This window comes from Anas platyrhynchos, chromosome 24 (genome assembly GCF_047663525.1).
Source record: "Anas platyrhynchos isolate ZD024472 breed Pekin duck chromosome 24, IASCAAS_PekinDuck_T2T, whole genome shotgun sequence".
Lineage (NCBI taxonomy): Eukaryota > Metazoa > Chordata > Aves > Anseriformes > Anatidae > Anas > Anas platyrhynchos.
Genome location: NC_092610.1, coordinates 3,709,385 through 3,727,458, shown reverse-complemented (window position 1 = coordinate 3,727,458; position 18,074 = coordinate 3,709,385). Strand labels below are relative to the sequence as shown.

Here is an 18,074-nt window from a genome sequence, read left to right as displayed (position 1 = left end):
AATATAAAAGAGCTTTGTAGCAAAAACTAAAGCGACAATACTTTCCAAAATGTGTTGAGCATGAAGTTACACACATGCCACAGACATGAAGACAGTTTTCAGTACATGCAAGAGGTAATGAGGGTTGGACGTTCAATGGGAAGCAGTCAAGGTGGCATGGCTGGATGACTACAGAGTAACTGACACAGCAGTTCTCATGAGAATTATTATTTTCCTCTGGCTGGTGGAAATACCCTGTGCCATCCCGCACAACACAGCAGCAAACATTTTAGAATTTTAAGTATTGAAAACATTAATAGTTCAGGAGCACGTTCTTCGACAAAAATATAAGATCTGTAACTACACTTTGTTAGCAGCAGTGTATCTTTCAGCTGTGGGATGAAGAGGCCTTCCAGCCACAAGGTTGGTTTCGGAGCATTTCAGTTGGCAACCAAGCCAGCAGCAACCTGCTTAAAAGCCAGCTCACTTGGAACTGCTCACTCCCTTTGCAGAGGCCCAGTAGCATAAAGCAAGGTGGGGTATTTCAAGATTTCTTCACTCTCACATTATTACTTTAATGTAATAATAATTACAGTATTATTGGGTGAAACCCATTTCACTGCTCATAGATCGCTCCCAACACCATCCAGCTTGTGGATGTCCAAGACCATTCCACTACCTCGATGCTCATCTCACTCAAGTTTTAAAAAATTCACTAATTGGGAAATCCAGGAGACTTCAAACCTGCCGTCAGTTCTCAGGCAGGTGAGACACTCTCCCTAAAGCCATCAGATCCTCTTCTGAGGACATGGCCGAGCAGAGCAGACCAACGTCACAGCACCCTAAGTGCCCTTCTTGTAAATCCTTGAGCTCCTTTCCACTTGGCCCCACCGCCACAGCCCCACTCACTTGTCCCAGGGCTGCTTCTCCTGGAGAACGTCCCCCTCTTTACTCCCCTTTTTCTCCCTGTTCCCGCTGCTGGGGAGCTGCCTCCTGTCAGCAGCTGCATCCTACTGCTTGCTCAAGTCAGTTATCAGAAACGTTGGCCACTTCTACACTGCTGCTTCTGGGTGGGGTACGTACGTGACTCAAGCTCACTACTTCTCCTATCTTTGTGAGGGCAAATGTAAGACTTCTCAGCTATGATAACACAAGGTGGAAAGATAGTTCTTACTGGGACATTTGGATCTGTTCCGTGCTCTAGAATACCTCTAGCATTCTAGATGCAGAATACTCCTCCCTGGTGCTGTTGGATTCCCTCTGAACAGCACAGGTTGCAACAGGTCACTGCACTTAACCAAGAACAGACACTGAAGTCCCAGGAAAGGCCAAGTAGAGATGGAAGAAATATTCCATCTCATAAAGTTACTGAAGGAGACATTTACACGTTAGGGCTTTTGGTTTGGCTCTGTTCTAGGGTGTAAGCAGTGACTATAAAAATGCTGCATTTTTACTCAACAAATCTTGTTTCCTGCTTAGTCACTACACCACAGCAAAGTCTGTATTTGATTAGCAGAAGCAACAATATTCAAGCAAATCTAACACAATCAGTTTTATGGAACTAGTTCTGGTTTCACTACAAAGAAAGCCATACCAAAATTTATTTTTTCTCTGCAGCAACTGAAAGATTGCTGTGTTCTTCCCCCTTTTGTGTAGTTACGACACGATAGCCACTGCTTTTTAAGCGATAACAAAGATAAATTATCTCAGGAGATTCACTTACACGCTCCATTTTGGGCCTCCCATGAAGTCAAGACCTTCCAACCAGTCTGCAGTGAAGTTACCTTACCTAACTTTTAGGTACAGAAATCTTGCTTTTCACTTGGGAATTAGCAATGCATTAATTATCTGAACTCAGATGCTTAAAACAAAGTGTTTTAACCACATCAGAGATGAAATAATGGCAAGAGGAATTAGAAAGGCATTAAGAACAGTCCAAGCCAAACCGTATCCAGCTTTATTAAAGGTACTTTTCATAAACAATCATGGTAATTTAGGCAGGACATGGGCTACAATCTGCAACATTTTACAACAACTGTCAAACTCCCCTCCCTTCATGGACTACCCAAACGTAAAAGTTGCTATAAAACCGAAGAATCTTCATTTCATACTTGTAGAGGGAAAAGTTTAGAGTGAGGGTGGACACTTTCACATTTAGCATGTTGTTTAACAACTCTTCACAAATCTACCCTGACTTTGAGAAAAATTAAAACTGCAGATTTCTTAATCTGAAGATCCACAATATAAAAGAGGAAATGCAGCTCCTTTTAGAGCTATTATGTCCCAAATTAGACACCACAAGTCCGGGATCACCTGACAATGCATTTAGAGTGGCAAGTCCCAAAATGCCGTTTTTGCTGTATTTCGGAGTGATAGGCTCTAGGCAAAAACTGAGGACACGAAAGGGAACACAGAGGGCAATACAAACTGCAGTTGGAAGTTGGCAACAGGCGTCTTGGGAGCTTCAACGTTCACTCTGATGCACTTCACGAAACAGACGTGCAGCATTAAGGAAACCCTTCCCCCTTTATTCAGGAAGAGCCCTTCTTCCAAAAACTGGGGAGGGGGTAAACTTTTACTTTTAAAATTTAGGTTCCAAGAAATAGACTAAGTGACATTTGTCCCCACTGCCCCCCCCCTCAAAACACAACAACGAAGCGGTCTGTGTGCTAACAACATAGCTTAAAAAAAAGTAAAACAAAATTCTGCATTGTTATAAAACTTGATAAAAAATAGTATTTCAAACTGTACAGTCACCAGAAGTACACAGTTATCAAAAATTCACACATTTTACTTGGCATCACCAGCACCTTCGGCTTTCTGTGCCTAAAAGAAAAAGGGGGAACTGGTCAATACACACCACACACTTGCACCAAACAACATTCTTTTTCCTGAGTAACAATTCTCTGAACAGAAGAAATCTATCTGGGCCATACCACTGTAATTCTTAGCAGAATGAAATCTAACATTCAAAGTAGTGCAAAAGGCAACCTGGAGTTGCTTTATGAAGTACTAACTTTATGCGATTTTAGAACAAGGCAGAAGAGTAACTTTTCCTACAGCAACTTCAACTAGCGAACAGAAAGCATTAACTCATTACCAACTGGGCAACACAGCCCCCTGCATCCATGGACGTACTGTTAATGTCACAAGCGACAGGTCTAAATACTCAAGCAGTAATTCACCTTCATTAACACAAGCCTAGACCTGCCTTTGTTTGATAGGGAAAAAAATAATTTGCTGCTGTAACTCAAGCTGCTAGACCTGCCGTTATACCTGGTCTGTTTTGGCATCTCCGTTTTCTGCAGGGTTGTTTCCCTCCTTGCCAGCATCAGCTTTCCCCTTCTTTCCCTTGGGCAACTTCTCGCTCTTCTGTCAAACACAAGATGACACACACCATTACAATTACCAACATCCACTCACTAAGCCACAGGAATCCAAAATCTAGCATGGTAAAATCAACATTGGATGTCGGCCTGAAAAGAACGCAACACACAAGTGTTCATGTATTCAAGAGATCGACACCAACTGAGAAGGGTCTTCTTGTATTTAATCACTCTTTGGTATTTTTTTATTCAAGTTTTTTAAAATACAGAAGTTTTCACTGCAACTTTATAGAAGCGACGATGCAGCTGGATTTCAGGACTAGATTACGCTTCGAAGTTCTGTCAACAGACAAATCCAAACCTCGTAACCTATTTTTCTCTCGATAACAGCTCTAACTCAACTCACCTTTGGAGCTGCCTTTTTAGGTTTAGGCTCTGGCTTCGGAGGGGCGGGTTTCTGTTAAGTAAAAAAAGACCCTTGTATTATTAAAATTATTTTTAAAGAAGCATTTCTTTTTACTGTTCAACCCCAGATGGTTTATTTTTAGGAAAGCAAATTGAAACATTTGAAATCGAAGCACTTACTTGATTTGTCAGTTGCTCAGCCACTCCCATAACACTACACAATGGGGCAGTTTGTTAAGCTAATAACTTTCTTTCAGCTGAACAATGCGTCTCTCCAGAATACCTACAGTTCTCACACAGATGCAGCATTTAATACTCGAGCCTAAAGCTATTAAATGTTGTGACATCTCTGCTCAGCACGAGAATACTCACAGCAGATAACCTCGCCGATCTCCGTTGTGGCTGTTTGAAAAGAGAAATTATTTAATTTAACGTCATGAAATGTAAACTATCAAAACACACACAGTCTCATCTCAAAGTAATAAAATCCCAGGAGCAATTTCTAAGTTTTTAGTTCACTTTTTTTTTTCCCTTTCTCAAGGAGCACGAGAATATCCTGTTTACACCGCTCCTAATAATAACTAACAATAGTTAAATAGTTTTTTCATGCTTCAGCCCAGAAGAGGCAGCTAACACTTGGAAGGGCCGCTATGGATTGGGAGCAATCCCCGTCTCCTCGAGGATCTTTCTGACAATCGGGCTGAACCTTGCCTTCCAACACTTCACAACCCAACTTCGGCGAAAAACACCCAACTTCTTACCTCATCCTTAACTTTGGCCTTATCGCCCTTGGTATCTCCTTCAGCCTAGAGCGTGAAAGAGAAGCGGAGGCAACAAGTTAACAGGGGCGCGCTCGCTCCTAACGGCTGCGGGGCTGGAGGGGGGGAAAGGGGGGCTGCCTAACCCTGGGGGCTCTCCCTAGGATTTGGGGCCTCCTCGTAGCCCCTAACAGGCTGGGGGGGGCTCCCTTTAAGCCGAACTGAGGCGGAAACTCGGCGGCCCCCCCTCCCCTCCACCAGCAGGAGGCGGGGGCCGAGCCGCCCCCTCAGCGAGGCCCCGCTCCCCCCCCCTTCCCCTCCCCTCACGGGTTTTGGCGGCAAAGCCCCTTCCCGCCCTCCGCGCTCCTCTGAGGGGAGGGAAAGCGGCTCCCCCCCTACCCCCCCCATCCTCCATCCTCCTCCTCCTCCTTCCTCCCCCCCCTTTTTTTCCCCTCAGGCCCCCCCTTCCCGCCAAAACCAGCCGGATCGGACCGGCTGCGCGCGCTCGCGCCCCTCCCCTCCCCTCAGCCGTTACAGCGAGCGCGCGCGCGGCCGGCAACGGTCCCGCCGCCCCGCCCCCCCCCTCCTTTTTCTCCCCCCCCCCCTTCCTCCTCCTCCTCCTCCTCCTTTCCCTCAGCGCCCGCCGGGGCCTCCGCTCGCGCGCGCCGCCTCGCAGCCGTTACCGCCCCGAAGGGAGGGGGGGGCGGGACTACGCGCCTCAAACTGCCCCCCCCCAACCCCTCACCGCCACCCCCCCCCTCCGGTGTGTGTGTGTGTGTGTGTGGGGAGGGAAGGAGGGGAGGCCCCCGGTGTGAGGTGGGGGGGGGGAAGGAAAAGGGAAAGGGTCCCGGTGCCACGTACCTTTCTCTTCGGCATGGCTCCGGGCGGCGTGTGTTTTGTGTGTGTGTGTGTGTGTGTGTGTGTGAGGGGAGAGCGAGCGAGAGGAGCGCGCTGGGCGGCGTGAGGGGGCGGAGGGAGGAGGAGGAGGCGGAGGAGTGAGGAAGGGGGGGGTGTGTGTGAGGGGGGAGCCGGGCTCGCTCGGGCCGGGGCGGCGGCGGTGAGGAGGAGGAGGAGGAGGAGAGCGGGGGAGGGGGGGGAAAGCGGGGAGAGGCCGGCGGCGCGGAGGGCAGGCAGAGGAAAGCAGGCGGGAGGGAGGGAGGGAGGGCGGCGGGGCTGCCTCCCGGCTCGCTCCGCTGGCTGCCGACCCCACTAATTTGAATCGGGTGTTTATAAAGTTTTATATAGAGCCGGACGCGGCCCAACCGGTTCCAGCCGGATCCCCGCCGCCCCGCCCGCTCATTGGCCAGCAAGGGTCACGTGGCTGGGAGCGATGGGGAGGGGAGTGGGGGGGGGGGCCGCCAGGGGAGGGAGCCGCTGAGGCGGCGCGCGCGCAACTGGGCCTCGAGCCCCCCCTCACAGCCCCCCCCCCCCTCCTTTCCCTCCCCTCACGGCCGCCGCCTGCCCCCGCGCCCGGCCCCCGAGAGCGGGAAGGGCCCTGGGGAGGGGGCGGTGGAACAAAATCATAATAAATAAATAAATGTGGAAGGGGGGGAGGGCTCGGAACTGCAGCGACGCAACAGGGTTTGCGTGTGTGTGGGTGTGGGGGGGGTGATGTGGGGAAAAGGGGCTCCCCCCCCCCTCCTGGCTCCGTGTGCAGGTGAGGGGAGCTGTTCTTCAGCACCTCCGCGGCCTCTTCGTCTTCATCCTCCTCATCCTCATCCTCCTCTTCTTCCTCCCCCTCCTCGTCCTCTTCCTTCTCTTCCTCCTCCTCCTCTTCCTCCGCTGCTGCCACCCCGCTGCCCGGCTGGAAAATGGGCGTTAGCACTCCTCTTTTCCTGTGAAAAACAAAAAAAAATAATAATAAAAATAAAAGGAGGGGAGAGTTGCGGCCAAAGCTGAAGAAAAGGAGGATAAAGCAAAAAAATAAAATGGAAATAGCAGGGCATTGCCCACTAAGCACAGGTGGGGGAAGTTGGTGCCTGCTGCTTGCCCTGAGGGAGCCACAAAGCTGGGCTCCCCCCCCGAGCCCTTCCTCACACAGGCACCAAACATTTGCTACAAAGCCAATTACAAAATATTCCCCTCAGTCCTGCCCCAGCTTCTCACCTTTAATTGAATCTCATCCAGAAGAGCGGCTTGACAAGTGCGCTCCCCCTTCCCCACCAGGTAAGCTCTCAGGCTGTTTCCAGACCTCACACACACGAGCGCATTCCCCCAGCTGTGCTGATTTACAACACCCTCACCATATAAACACGAATTAGGAGGCTGAATTCTCACTGCGAGCAGCCTGTAGCTCATTCCACAACTGTCATTTAAGGACTGACTGGAAAGCTGCACTCCTGAAAACTCGGTTTGCCTTTGTAACTTACCACAACCTCTAAGGAAGCGAGGTTCAGAGGGAAAGTTTGTATTTCACTAGAATAACTGATGCAGGGGGAATCAAACTCAGAGGTAACAAGCCTTTTTCCACTGCTTGATGAACTGACACCCTCTTCCCTCCCTCCCCAACAGCAAAAGGCTTTTAGAAAGGCATTAAAACTTTCCCTGCAAGCCTTCTGTAACTCCTAGCCTTCAGTTACCACACCTGCAACAGTTGTACCCCTTTTTGGAAAGCCACCACTGCAGCTTTGGTCACCCATAGCATCAGAACACAACTGAAAACTTGGTTTTTAAAGGCAAAAGTGCATCCTTGGGTAGCACCAGTCTCCCTGTATCTGCCTGGCAAAGCAGACAGGAGAGTGCTCATCTCATGGAGAACAGGAAATATTTCCACAGAGAACTTCCCCAAACGTGCAGACAGACAAAATAAGATAGAGCAGAAGTTGACAGCTCCCTTCATCTTGGCTTCCTTCACCCATGCTACTGTTTGCTTACTTACAGAAGAGGACGTACGTGCACACAGCTCCACTCAGCCAGGCCTCGGGATACCAGCAAATTGCTCACACAACTGCAAAGAGAACACAGCCTTCACCTTTTTTCCAGTCCCCCAGGAATCAGATGAAGAGCCTGTCACAGGTTAAACGATATGCTAGACCTGGATGCCAACTTCATTACACCTAAGGACATGAAGCTCTACCAAGTTTTAAGTGTTCACTTTTTTTTTTTTAAATAGTTTGGTATGAATATGCTTTATTCACGGTTTGACAATGTAGTTACCCTCTTCACAATCACATTCAAAATGCTGAGTTCGCAGCACTTAAGTCTTTTAAAATTGCATTTTCTCATTTTCACCTGGAGGTTAAAAAAAAGAATACTTTAAAAAACAGCAATAGCTGATACTGCTGCACCTGTACGTGCATCAGTAACAAAAGCAAGACATTTCCTATTATTTTGATTGTAGGGACGGAAACCAGGAAAAATTAAGAGACAGAAACAATCTTGGAAATTATTTAGTCCATCTCCCTGCTAATAGAGAATTGAGAAGTAACACTCCACAGCTGCTCCGGCCACTCCCATTACAATCAGCTATACAGTACTTCTGCATCATTTTGGCTGGGGTCAGAGGCTGGTTTTGGCTCCTGTATTCCTAAACTAAGCCCATCCTCATTCCCCAGAAGCGGATGGTGGATGTTAAGTCACAGCCCCTAGAGGTCTCAGAGGGATTTGGCATACGGCATCCATCCCCTGGTTTAAGCTAACTTCTTTTCCTTTTTAAGCCATGAGGTTAATTCCCAAACAATTGTTTTTCTTTGCCTCTTTGGACCCTCCCCCTCCTCTTTCCCTCAGCATAGTCGGTCTGCTCCAGCCGGGTTTGGAAGCCAGCGTTTGGGTTCCCCCCAGCACTGCTGAAAAGGGATCACAGGACTTGACGGAGCTCTGGAGCATCCTTGTTCCTTCATGGCAAGGCTGACAACACCTCGCTTTAGCTTTTTGGAAGCCAAGAGCAGATAAATCAAAACCAGCATAATAAGGTGAGGAAAAGGCAAGATGCCTGAAGTAGGCAGGGGGAAATATCTCTGCCAGTGCTTGGCACAGGGCTCCCTTATACACCAGGAATAATCCTCTCTCTTCAGAAAGGAAATTGGATGGGACAGCAGAGGAAATCTCACAGGAAGATTCGCTACTGCGAAGAATTCAAGCCCAGGCTGATTTAACATGACTGAAATTGATTGCCTGGGCCAATTCATGAGGAGCCTAACAGAATGTGAGGCTCATTTTAGTTAACTTGTCACAAAACCACCAGGCCTCTGAAATACCAAGCAGCGGAGATACAGCGGGGTGTGGGTATTCTCCCTCTATCACCGGGGCAGGGAGGCAAGACAGAAGGACGGCATTACTTTCCTCAGCAGCATTCACAGAATTAGGAAGGTTCACAGTACTCTGTCCCTGCCCTTGGACAGTGCCAGTGGGGATGTAAAGTCCAGTAGCAGCCCTGCATCCCCACGGCAGAACCACACCAAGTGAATTCCTCGGGACAGCAGATATTCTCTCTAACATGATTAAAAACTGTCTTCCCCAAGAACCACCCAGCACTTATGTCATGCAGACACTGTACACAATCTTTCAAAGAAGTCCGCTCTCTTGTGCTCTAGTGCCTGTAGGAAGCCCTGGATTCTCTCTTCCCGCATGGCGGTGCATTTCTGCAACAGTGTCCGTCGACGCTGAGAGTCTCCATGGGATGCAAAACCCTCCTGCTGCAGCTTCTTTGTCACATAAGCCTGATCCCTTTCCATCTGTTGTTGCTTCCTTTCCTCCATGTAGGAGTCTCTGGCCTTCTAGAGTGAAAAGCAGCAGAGCGTTAGCACTTTACCAGGCCTTTCAGCTCATCTGTGGTGCAGATGCGAGGCAGCAGAGGTTATGGAAGAAACAACCTCTGCCTGGCAATCATCTGTAGGGTAAATGAAGAGTGGCTCTGCGTGTGCCTCCCCTACTTCAAGGCAGTCTGCTTGATCAGTTAGAGAAAATATAGGGATATCCTTCAGGACCTTCTCCCCAAGACACAAGCCTGCTCAAAGCATTAACTCACAGTTAAAATATATAAAGGTCATGACAGATTGTGGAAAAACCCTCAGATACCTGAATCAGAGAGGGACGGTGTACAAGAGCACTTTCAAACCACAGATGTGCACATAAGCTTGCCAATGTCATCACTGAATCTTTGATCCTATTCATGCAGCAGCTGAAAGGTTTTAGGGGATTCAGAACAATGATCTGTGCAGCAATTCTTCGAGCTGATGATCAGGTATTGAGCTAATAGCTAATCAGCTTGAGCAAAAAAGCAAGAGAATGCTCAACATCCCCAGACGTCTGCAATCTAATAAATTACCAGCTCAATTCACAGCAGGATGGGCAGGGGAAAGGTAAAGGCAGTAGCTACCCTTGCCTATCCTTCAAGTATTTGAAGTATTTTTGCAGAACATCACTTGAATTTCTTCTTATTGCAGACATCCTACCCTGCAACCCGTATCACACACAAAGAAACAAACACAACCCACACCTGCATGCAGGTATGTTAACTTCTCATTTTAAGAGCAGTCACTATGACACGACCTGACATGCACACACTACGGGGAGTAGTGGCCTTTCAAATGAAGAAGTAGTAATAATTACTCTAATGAGAGCCTGAGCCACTCTTCACCACCCTTTCACTGTGTTCATCTCAGTAGTCTCTGCTCTGGCACTGTAAACTTTTGTTGTGCTGGGAATGAGCGTAGAAACATCCCCAGCTAGAGAAAGCCCACTGAACTGGTAACAGTCCACTGCTGTAGCTCCATTTATTAGAAGTGAAAAGATCATCAGCTTGTTCAGAATAAGACCTCCACCCTGGGACAGAGTGAAATTCTGCCAACACCTGCTGGCTACCATGTACCAACAGCAGGTTATAGCTGATCTAGAGACTGAGGGGTGAGGAACTCTCTTGAGCAGCAGGCAAACTGAAATGAAGATGGCCACTAAACAGAAGGAGGATATCTTTATCAAATGCCTCCAAACCATACATTTTCTGTACTTTGTCCAACCTTCCATCCAGCTGCCTATCCATATTGTAGCTGCCTCCAGCACCCTGTACACAGCAGCACTCTCCCTAAGTAGACACAGCTGCTGGAACCTATTCTGGCTTCTCAGCAAGTCAAGCCCCTAACCACCAAACATCCCCTCCACCAGTGTCAGCTGTTCCAAAAGCTCTGGCTTTGGGCTTTCAAGATTACTTATTTCAAACACAAAAAACCCACCTACTGGTAATCAGCAGTTACTCTGAGTGAGAAGTCCTCCCTTACCAATTCCCAGGTGAACCCAGCAGTCTTCACTGAAACCATTGATTAAGGTCCTTGAATTAAACTCCCTGATTTCACCCTGTAGCAAATGAGGAGTGTTTACTTGTTCTGTCCTGACAGAGGAGGAGCAGGGACATACTTCCAGCTGGTGGAGGGGCAATAAGCAATGGAGACAGTGGTGCCTTCAGATACTTTAGTTATTCCTAAAAGCAGAGGAGTCTATACCCATGCTAACGTGTTTTAACAAGCCACACAGGTACAGGAGACACAACAGATCTGGGAATGGCTGCTGCTATTGAAACAAGGTCTTAACTAAACACACTAAATGAGTAATTCCTGTTTCCACTTTGCATACTCTCACCTGATGTCCAGCACATTGCTGCTGTGCAGACAACTGTGATGAGCTTTCCATCTCCCTAAGGCTCCCTTACCTGTAAAGCACTGTAGTTCATCTGGAACCGAAGGATAGCCTCACACAAGTTCCAAAAAGAATATTCTGGCCACAACACTGACTGAAACACCAGGCATGAATGGGATGTCTGCAGAAGACAAGATTACCAACAGTTTAATCGGCTAGCAAGGGGGAAAAAAGTCACCAAGATACAGCTCAGTTGGTCAAGCTATGCTGGTTTTCACATAAAGATTTCACCTAGCCTGTGTTATCACATTCTACTTAAAATGAAATAAATACCAGCCAGGATAGTTTGAAATCACACACTGCACAGTCTAATTAGTTTGTAATGCTAGGACACCAGTCACCCATTCCTGCAAAATCACCAGCAGAATACTCTCTAATGCTACTCTGGTCTTTGGAGGTATTTTTAATAGCTTAAGCATCACAGATGTACAATAAAACTAAAATAGCAACATTGGACTATCAAAGGCAGTGTTAAGGGAATAACACATGAACCAAGGATCAAGACGTGACATTTATGCCATTCATCAAATGACATCTCGTGATATCTCTCACTGCCCACTCATGGCATTTAAACTGCTTAATCAATTTAAGAGTTGTGGTGTGCCACAAATATCCTAGAGCTGAAAGATGTTAGGTTGAAACTTGAAAGCTTTTTTTTGTTGCCACTAAGTCCCTCAATGTTTCAAGTAAATGTATTCCTGTGACCATTACTACAAAATCTAGCACTTAAAGAAACTCATGACTCAAAATTGTAATGCTAAAGGAAAAGTCTCAGAGTTGATACTATGCAAAAACACTGTAAAGACATTTTGGCACCGCAGAATCACCCTGAATCGTCCAATTTCCCCCTACTATGGGGCCATCAGGACTCACACAATTGCTACTGAAAGGAAATGTGTACCAACACTTTGGTCTGTGAGCTGGCAAAGCAGGAGCACAAGCGCACATTCTCCTCTGCTGCTTGTGCCATAAACCATGGCACAGAAGAGGGGCATCCCACCAGCCATGCTCACAGAACATCAGCTGGCTCAGTAACGCCTCACAAGTTACTTAAAAGCTCGGGACTCTGCCAGGACTACTAGCAAGAGAGCAAGGGAAATGTTACTTTGCAGTACTGACACCCACCAATTCAGGGTAAACATGTGCCCAAGAATATGGTAGAAGGGAGGGATGCCTTGGTATGCAATTGCAGCTGAGGCCAGACAGCTTCTGCAAACTTGCCAATTAAATTGGAATAGGAACATTTGATGTGGTTGCTTGAAGGCAATTGTTTTTTGGCTTCAAACTGCACACGTAAAACGTAACTTCAAGTAACACAGTTCAACTCAAGTGTTCTCCCACAAAGTTTGGATTACAAACCATTCAAAAATTGCCTACCACAGGAGAGAGAAATGGAAGCAGCTTTGAACACCGCAACTGCAAATTCATGAACTTTACCTGTGCTAAGAAGTTTCTACATTTTAGCTTAACAGCCCAGTCATGCTGATTTGACTTTGCTGTCCTTAGAACCTATCCTGATTGTGTCTTATTTCACTGCCAAAGTCAAATAAACTTCTGAAATGGTGAAAAGTTAGTCCCATACATTAAAAGGTTACATCTTCAGTACCTACAGCTGCTGACATGTGACAAATGCCACTCCCAAGGTTCTAGAAACCCTTTCTGGAATTTCTTCATCCCAGGAAATACTGGCAGAGAGCCTTCATCATCGTCACACCTGGAGTCAGAACACTCTCTGACGCAAAGATGGAGTATTTTATGGAAAAACCAAAAACTTTACCTGCCAGAGCAAGAAATCACTTAACCGGACCTCTCCGGAGGTTCGAATCAGGAGGTCTGGGTCAGGGGAGTTGCTGGTGTACAGACACTTATCAAGCAACGATTCAGACACATCACTAGAAGACAGATGCATCCCATTAGAATCACTTTCCTGAGACAGTGGAGGTGTCACTACTAAATCAGAATTACTAAGTAACTTTATAAACTCAGGACTGCAGGTTAGAATTGGGTGGCTGAGATTGAACCACAGCCAGTCGTCAGCTTGCTGACAGACACTGCTATCTGCTCCACAGGCTACTCTAAATGCTCTTTCAGACCCCAGATCATCTTCTGATGCTCTTTAAAACATAAGAGCAGTAGAAACAGGCTGTGGAGACTTCCACGTGGAGCAGAGCGCTAACTATCCATCTTCTCTAGGGCAGAGAAACAGTTTAGTATTTGTGATTTATCTGTTGTTTGACCTCACAGCTAAAACTGCCAACTGAGCAGCCCGGCGTTGCGGCACGAAGTCTGTCTTCACACTTCTACTTAAGACACAGACCTTTTCTTCTGGTGTGGCTGTGTATCTATCACCACGGTAATTGAAATAACAAAAAAACAAACATTGCATAGTACCTTTAAGTCATTTGCTCCAGTCAGACTGGTTTAATAAGATCTATTTAAAAGCCACCTGGTTTCTGGGAGGTTATTGATAAAGCACAGGAATCAAGACAGACAGTTTTAATCCATGAAGCACCACATAGAAAAACCAGTTACCTGGGTTCAAGCAGCCCTTGCTCCACGCCCCATGCCATCTCCCTGACAGCATTGCTGATTTCATGCCTTGATGTGTATGCAAAACAGACATTTAGAAAGCACCTGAAAAGAGAAGTCACAAAAACTTAAAAGTAAAGGTCCAGCAGGTGACAAATAGACTATGTACAGCACTTTTTTGTGCTTGTAGGACAAAGAAAGAGGTATTGTGTTTGACAAGTACTCAGCCTTCAAGGAGAAGAGGAGAGCACGACATAGCAGCTACTTTGACCCATACATCACTTACTTGTTGTAGTTCCTGGTTGCCAGCACAGCTTGGGCAATCAGTTCCTGAATATCCAAGGGCAGAAGTGGCAGGTCTCCAAGGACACGGATACACACACCGTGTTTCTTCAGCTTCTCCCTACACCCAACAAAAAGAGTGAGGACTGCAGCAAACAGATCAGCCCCTATTTGCCTCGTGTAACAGCCACCAAATGAAAACAGCAGGCACATTGCAGGCAAAGCTTTAGCAAAACTGAGAATTTGAAATAAGCATAATGACCAGGTGTGTCAGGTGTTCAGAACTGGCTTAGATTTGTTCATCCCAAACCATTCCCTGAAGGGAAAATGATCATTCCCCATGAAGTTACCTCAGGTTCAGACATTACCAAAGGGCCAGATAACAATCACAAATTAGGCATGTCTACCTAAAGTTATGACGATCCACACGTGTAAAACTTAAAATACAACCACAGACTCTAGGCAACTAACTAATCAAACATACAGAACACAGAATTACTGATGATCACCCACAGAACAGCACAACTATTCCTGGCCTATCACTGATGAAGAGGACACGCTGGCTAGAAAACAGGGAAACGGCCTCTTAGAGTCGTGGTGTACTGCAACGCTCAGACAGAACTCGAGAGGATCAGGACTCCCAGTGCACAAACGAAGCAGTGTGCACCAGGGAGTCCTCTCCCTCCCTTACTTCCAGTTGTGCCCTCTCACTGCCCTACCAATTTACCTCAGTCAGATAAAGCACCTTTCCACACAGCACTTTTCTCACCCATCAGGCGTGGGCAAACAAACACCACCAAGCTACTGTGCAACAGAGCGCTGCAACATCCCTCCCTGCTCACTCAAGTCCGTACTAGTTCCATCGACACGCACACTGTGAACTAGCTTTCCAGCTCCAAAGTGACTTAACACACCGTGTGCCCACATGTGGAAGCCTCAAGTTGAGAGATTTCTCTTAATGATGATCTGCTTTTGTTTCACCCTGTATGAAAAAGACGTGAGAGGGTTCTTACTGTTCCTCCAGCAGGCGGCTAAATTTCTGTCTTGCCAAATCCATTAGGCCATCCACCTCCTCCTTGGAGCGCTTAAAGTTCTCAATGCTGAAGGCATAAACAGTCACCTCCCGAATACCCAGGTTTAAACACCACCGCAGCGTCTGCAAGAGGACAAAATGTAATTAAAAACACAAGTCAGATAAACAGACTCCGGTAATCAGACAGCTCAGCAAGACCCATATTCTCAGCTGCTAGAACCTTCCTGCTGTTTCCCACTGTGCTAAGACTGATCAAGAGAAACAACCCTCAAGAGCTGACAATTCCTACCTTGCCTTTTCAAAGAAACTCAACCTGCATCACAGAATTAAGCTTCAAATGTGCAAGACAGACACTTTAAATGAGCGTAAAACAGAGGAAAAACTAGGAGATCAGAATGACTCTGCAAGACACCAGTAAGAGAGCAAGCCAAAGTCAGCCCCCTGATGACATCAGCTGAAAGCACAAAGCCTGACTTGTCAGAGAAGGGCAAGAACACATCAGTAAAGCAGCAAACAAAGCCGGCTGATGAACACATCTCAGACTTTCAACACAAGTCAGAGGCAGCAAACATCCTTCCCACCTGTGCCAGCTTATCAAAGCCTTGCGAGTGTCCCTGCTGCCTCTCCACGTGACACTTCTGGGCATAACGGCGATTGCCGTCCATGATGAAGGCAACATGCTTGGGCATCGGACCTGCCTAGAAAACAAGGACAAACAAAACAGAGCAGAAAGCTGACATCTTGCATCACAGAGCGTAGCCCCACCACTCCTGGTAGCACCCCACACTGCTAGGAGTGCAGCGGGTTTCTCACAGCTGAAAGATAAAGATGCTAATCACCTCTTTGGTAATCCCAGCTTAGTGTCCCTCTAAAACCTCTCAATATTGACAATTGCCTAAGCCTAAAAGCAACCTTGCCCTCCCCATTTCTGTTTCGTGACAGAGAACTGTAGCACTTCAGAGGCACAAGAGCACTGCCACCACAGCTGCCTCTCTGCAGGTGCAGGGGAAGGTGCACAGAGCTTCATGGTGCTGTTGTTGCAAGTATTTTTATTTCAGGGGCATTTTCACAGACACAATTAACTTCGGTGAAGAACAAGTGAGGCCATGAGACCTTCTCCCCTTTAAGACTAGTAACTCCCTTACAGTGACCTCAGTAGGCCTTCAGAGAGACCCTTTGAAAAAAGGACAGCAGCACTAGTTCTAAAACTCTGCTGAGCCAGGACAGAATTTCCCTGGAGCTGCTGGGTTATTATTCTAGCCAGCAGAAACCCAGCTTCATATCTTGGATCACAACCCACCATTTCACTGCTCTCCCTCCTCCCATGCCCTGCCTTCACCAGTGAGGGCACAAAACGTGGAAGCCTGGGAGTGTAAGCTCATTATTGGCAAGCACTGCCTGCAGCCCTGCTCATTTGCAAGACTAAGCTTAAGTAATTTTCCATCCCCAAACGCTGCTTAGGGATGTACATCCAGTGCCAGCATTAATAGGCACCCTTGCTAGCAACACTACCTTCCTACAGCAGATCGGTCACAGAGATAGCTCCACTTTGAACCACGGTGAGCTTGCTAATTGCTGACTACTGCAGGTAACCGAAGTTCACTCCTTACCTTAATTATGTTGGCACAGAATCTCTCTATGATGCTCAGCTCGCCTTCTCTGATCCACGACATGTCTTACCAAGAGCTCCTGTTCTTTTTCAGTAGGAAGATGAAAATAAAAGGGTTAGAGGTACAGAAGACTCCATCTGAGCCCAAAGCAACACTGCATGCAATCACCTGGGAAAAATAAGGACCTGTTTTGGAGACCTTTTTGTCACCTGCATGAGCGCTTGGACAAGCGAGCAATGGGGGAAGTGAACAGCTCAGAAACGAGCTCTGGAATTTTCCAGCTCTGTGCCAACAGACTTGATGCTCTACTGGTTTGCTGCAGGGAAAGTCCCTCCTGCTTCTTCTTGCAGAAATAGCCGGTGAGTTGGTACACACCCACATTGCACCAGGTTACCACCAGGCTCAGCACAGAGCAATGATCCCAAACTGACCTGTGGCGCTTTGGTGCTGGAAACCCTTCAAACTGACATCACCAACCACCCTGCTCTGTCACCACTAAGATTTCTTCTCCCTCACAAATACAGAACTTCAGCCTTAAGAGCTCTAAAAACATTGTGTTTTTTTTAAACCACATCACCCACTCATCAAACACCAGTACTTGGTTTAAGCTAACAAAATACAAGTGCCTGCAGAACTCCCAAATTTACCTTCATTTCTCTGAACTTGGAGCCCTGAGAGAGGTGGACACAGCGGTTCTGAGGAGCGCTGCAGGGTCAGAGCCCAGACCCACCCACCTGTCCCCCAGTGAGGAGCAGGAGCAGCCTCAAATCGCTCCGACCACACATTTTCTATGTGTGCCTTCTCCACCTGTGCCCTCAGGAAGGGGCGCGCAGCCACAGATACAACCGCAAAGCATTCAGGCGAGGCCAGGCCGCACCTGGGGCTCTCCCTACAGCTCCCTGCCCTCCCTGGGGACAACCCGGGCTAAAAACACCCCCTCCCCCTCCTCCCCCACCACCACCACCCGCTAACAAAACCCAACCTTCTGCCACTAAAACCCCACGCAGCCACCTCTAGAAGCGCTCCCCACCGAGAAGCCGCCTGCCTACGAGCCAGGAGCACCGGGGGGGTGCTGAGAGCTCACCCCCACGGCCTCAAAGCAAGGCCGGGAGGCCCCGGGCCCACCCCCACCGTGAGGGGAGACCCCAGCGCGGAGCGAGGCCCGGCCTGCAGCGGGGCCACCCCCGGGAAGGAGGGGGCAAGAACCCCAAGAGGCGGCTCCCCGGGGCCTGAAGGGCCTCCCCGCTCCTTTTTGTCCCCGTTTTCCCCCTCCTCGCCCCCCGTTTTCCCCTCAGAGCCCCCCCGGTGACCGCCCCCCCCCCCCGTTACCTCGCCCGGCGGCGCCGCCGCTGCCTCCTCAGGAGGGGGCCGCGCCCTTCCGCTTACGTCACCCGCCCGCGCCCAGGGGCGGGAAGCGCGTGCGCGGGGAGGGGGAGGCTCGTGCGCATGCGCGCGGGGCGCTCACGGCTGAGGGGAGGGGGGGGGAAGAAGGAGGAGGGGGGAGGGGAGGCCGCCATGATGG

At 48.2% G+C, this 18,074-nt stretch overlaps 2 protein-coding genes across 5 annotated transcripts; both read right to left on the bottom strand.

Moving 5' to 3' along the window:
- Nucleotides 1–1,908: 1,908 nt before the first annotated feature.
- On the bottom strand, nt 1,909–5,761 carry HMGN2 (high mobility group nucleosomal binding domain 2). Its single transcript, XM_038167264.2, has 6 exons — nt 5,330–5,761; nt 4,472–4,516; nt 4,083–4,112; nt 3,712–3,762; nt 3,256–3,351; nt 1,909–2,805 (listed from the first exon to the last, which is right to left on the bottom strand). Exons 1-6 carry the CDS (start codon nt 5,342–5,344, stop codon nt 2,770–2,772), a joined length of 273 nt encoding a protein of 90 aa, XP_038023192.1. The 5' UTR covers nt 5,345–5,761; the 3' UTR covers nt 1,909–2,769.
- Nucleotides 5,762–6,163: 402 nt separating this feature from the next.
- DHDDS (dehydrodolichyl diphosphate synthase subunit) lies at nt 6,164–17,995 on the bottom strand. Of its 4 annotated transcripts, XM_072027357.1 has the most exons (10): nt 17,882–17,995; nt 16,553–16,636; nt 15,524–15,640; nt 14,923–15,065; nt 13,914–14,030; nt 13,631–13,732; nt 12,876–12,990; nt 11,112–11,219; nt 7,347–7,415; nt 6,164–6,303 (listed from the first exon to the last, which is right to left on the bottom strand). In XM_072027357.1, exons 2-9 carry the CDS (start codon nt 16,613–16,615, stop codon nt 7,377–7,379), a joined length of 804 nt encoding a protein of 267 aa, XP_071883458.1. In that variant the 5' UTR covers nt 16,616–16,636; nt 17,882–17,995; the 3' UTR covers nt 6,164–6,303; nt 7,347–7,376. The 4 variants fall into 4 exon arrangements, with proteins under 4 accessions (XP_071883458.1, XP_027299692.1, XP_071883455.1 ...); XM_027443891.3 differs by lacking the exons at nt 6,164–6,303; nt 7,347–7,415 and adding an exon at nt 7,581–9,183; XM_072027354.1 differs by lacking the exons at nt 6,164–6,303; nt 7,347–7,415 and adding an exon at nt 7,581–9,183 and having other exon boundaries at nt 16,553–16,631; nt 17,882–17,979.
- Between the last annotated feature and the right edge of the window lie 79 nt (nt 17,996–18,074).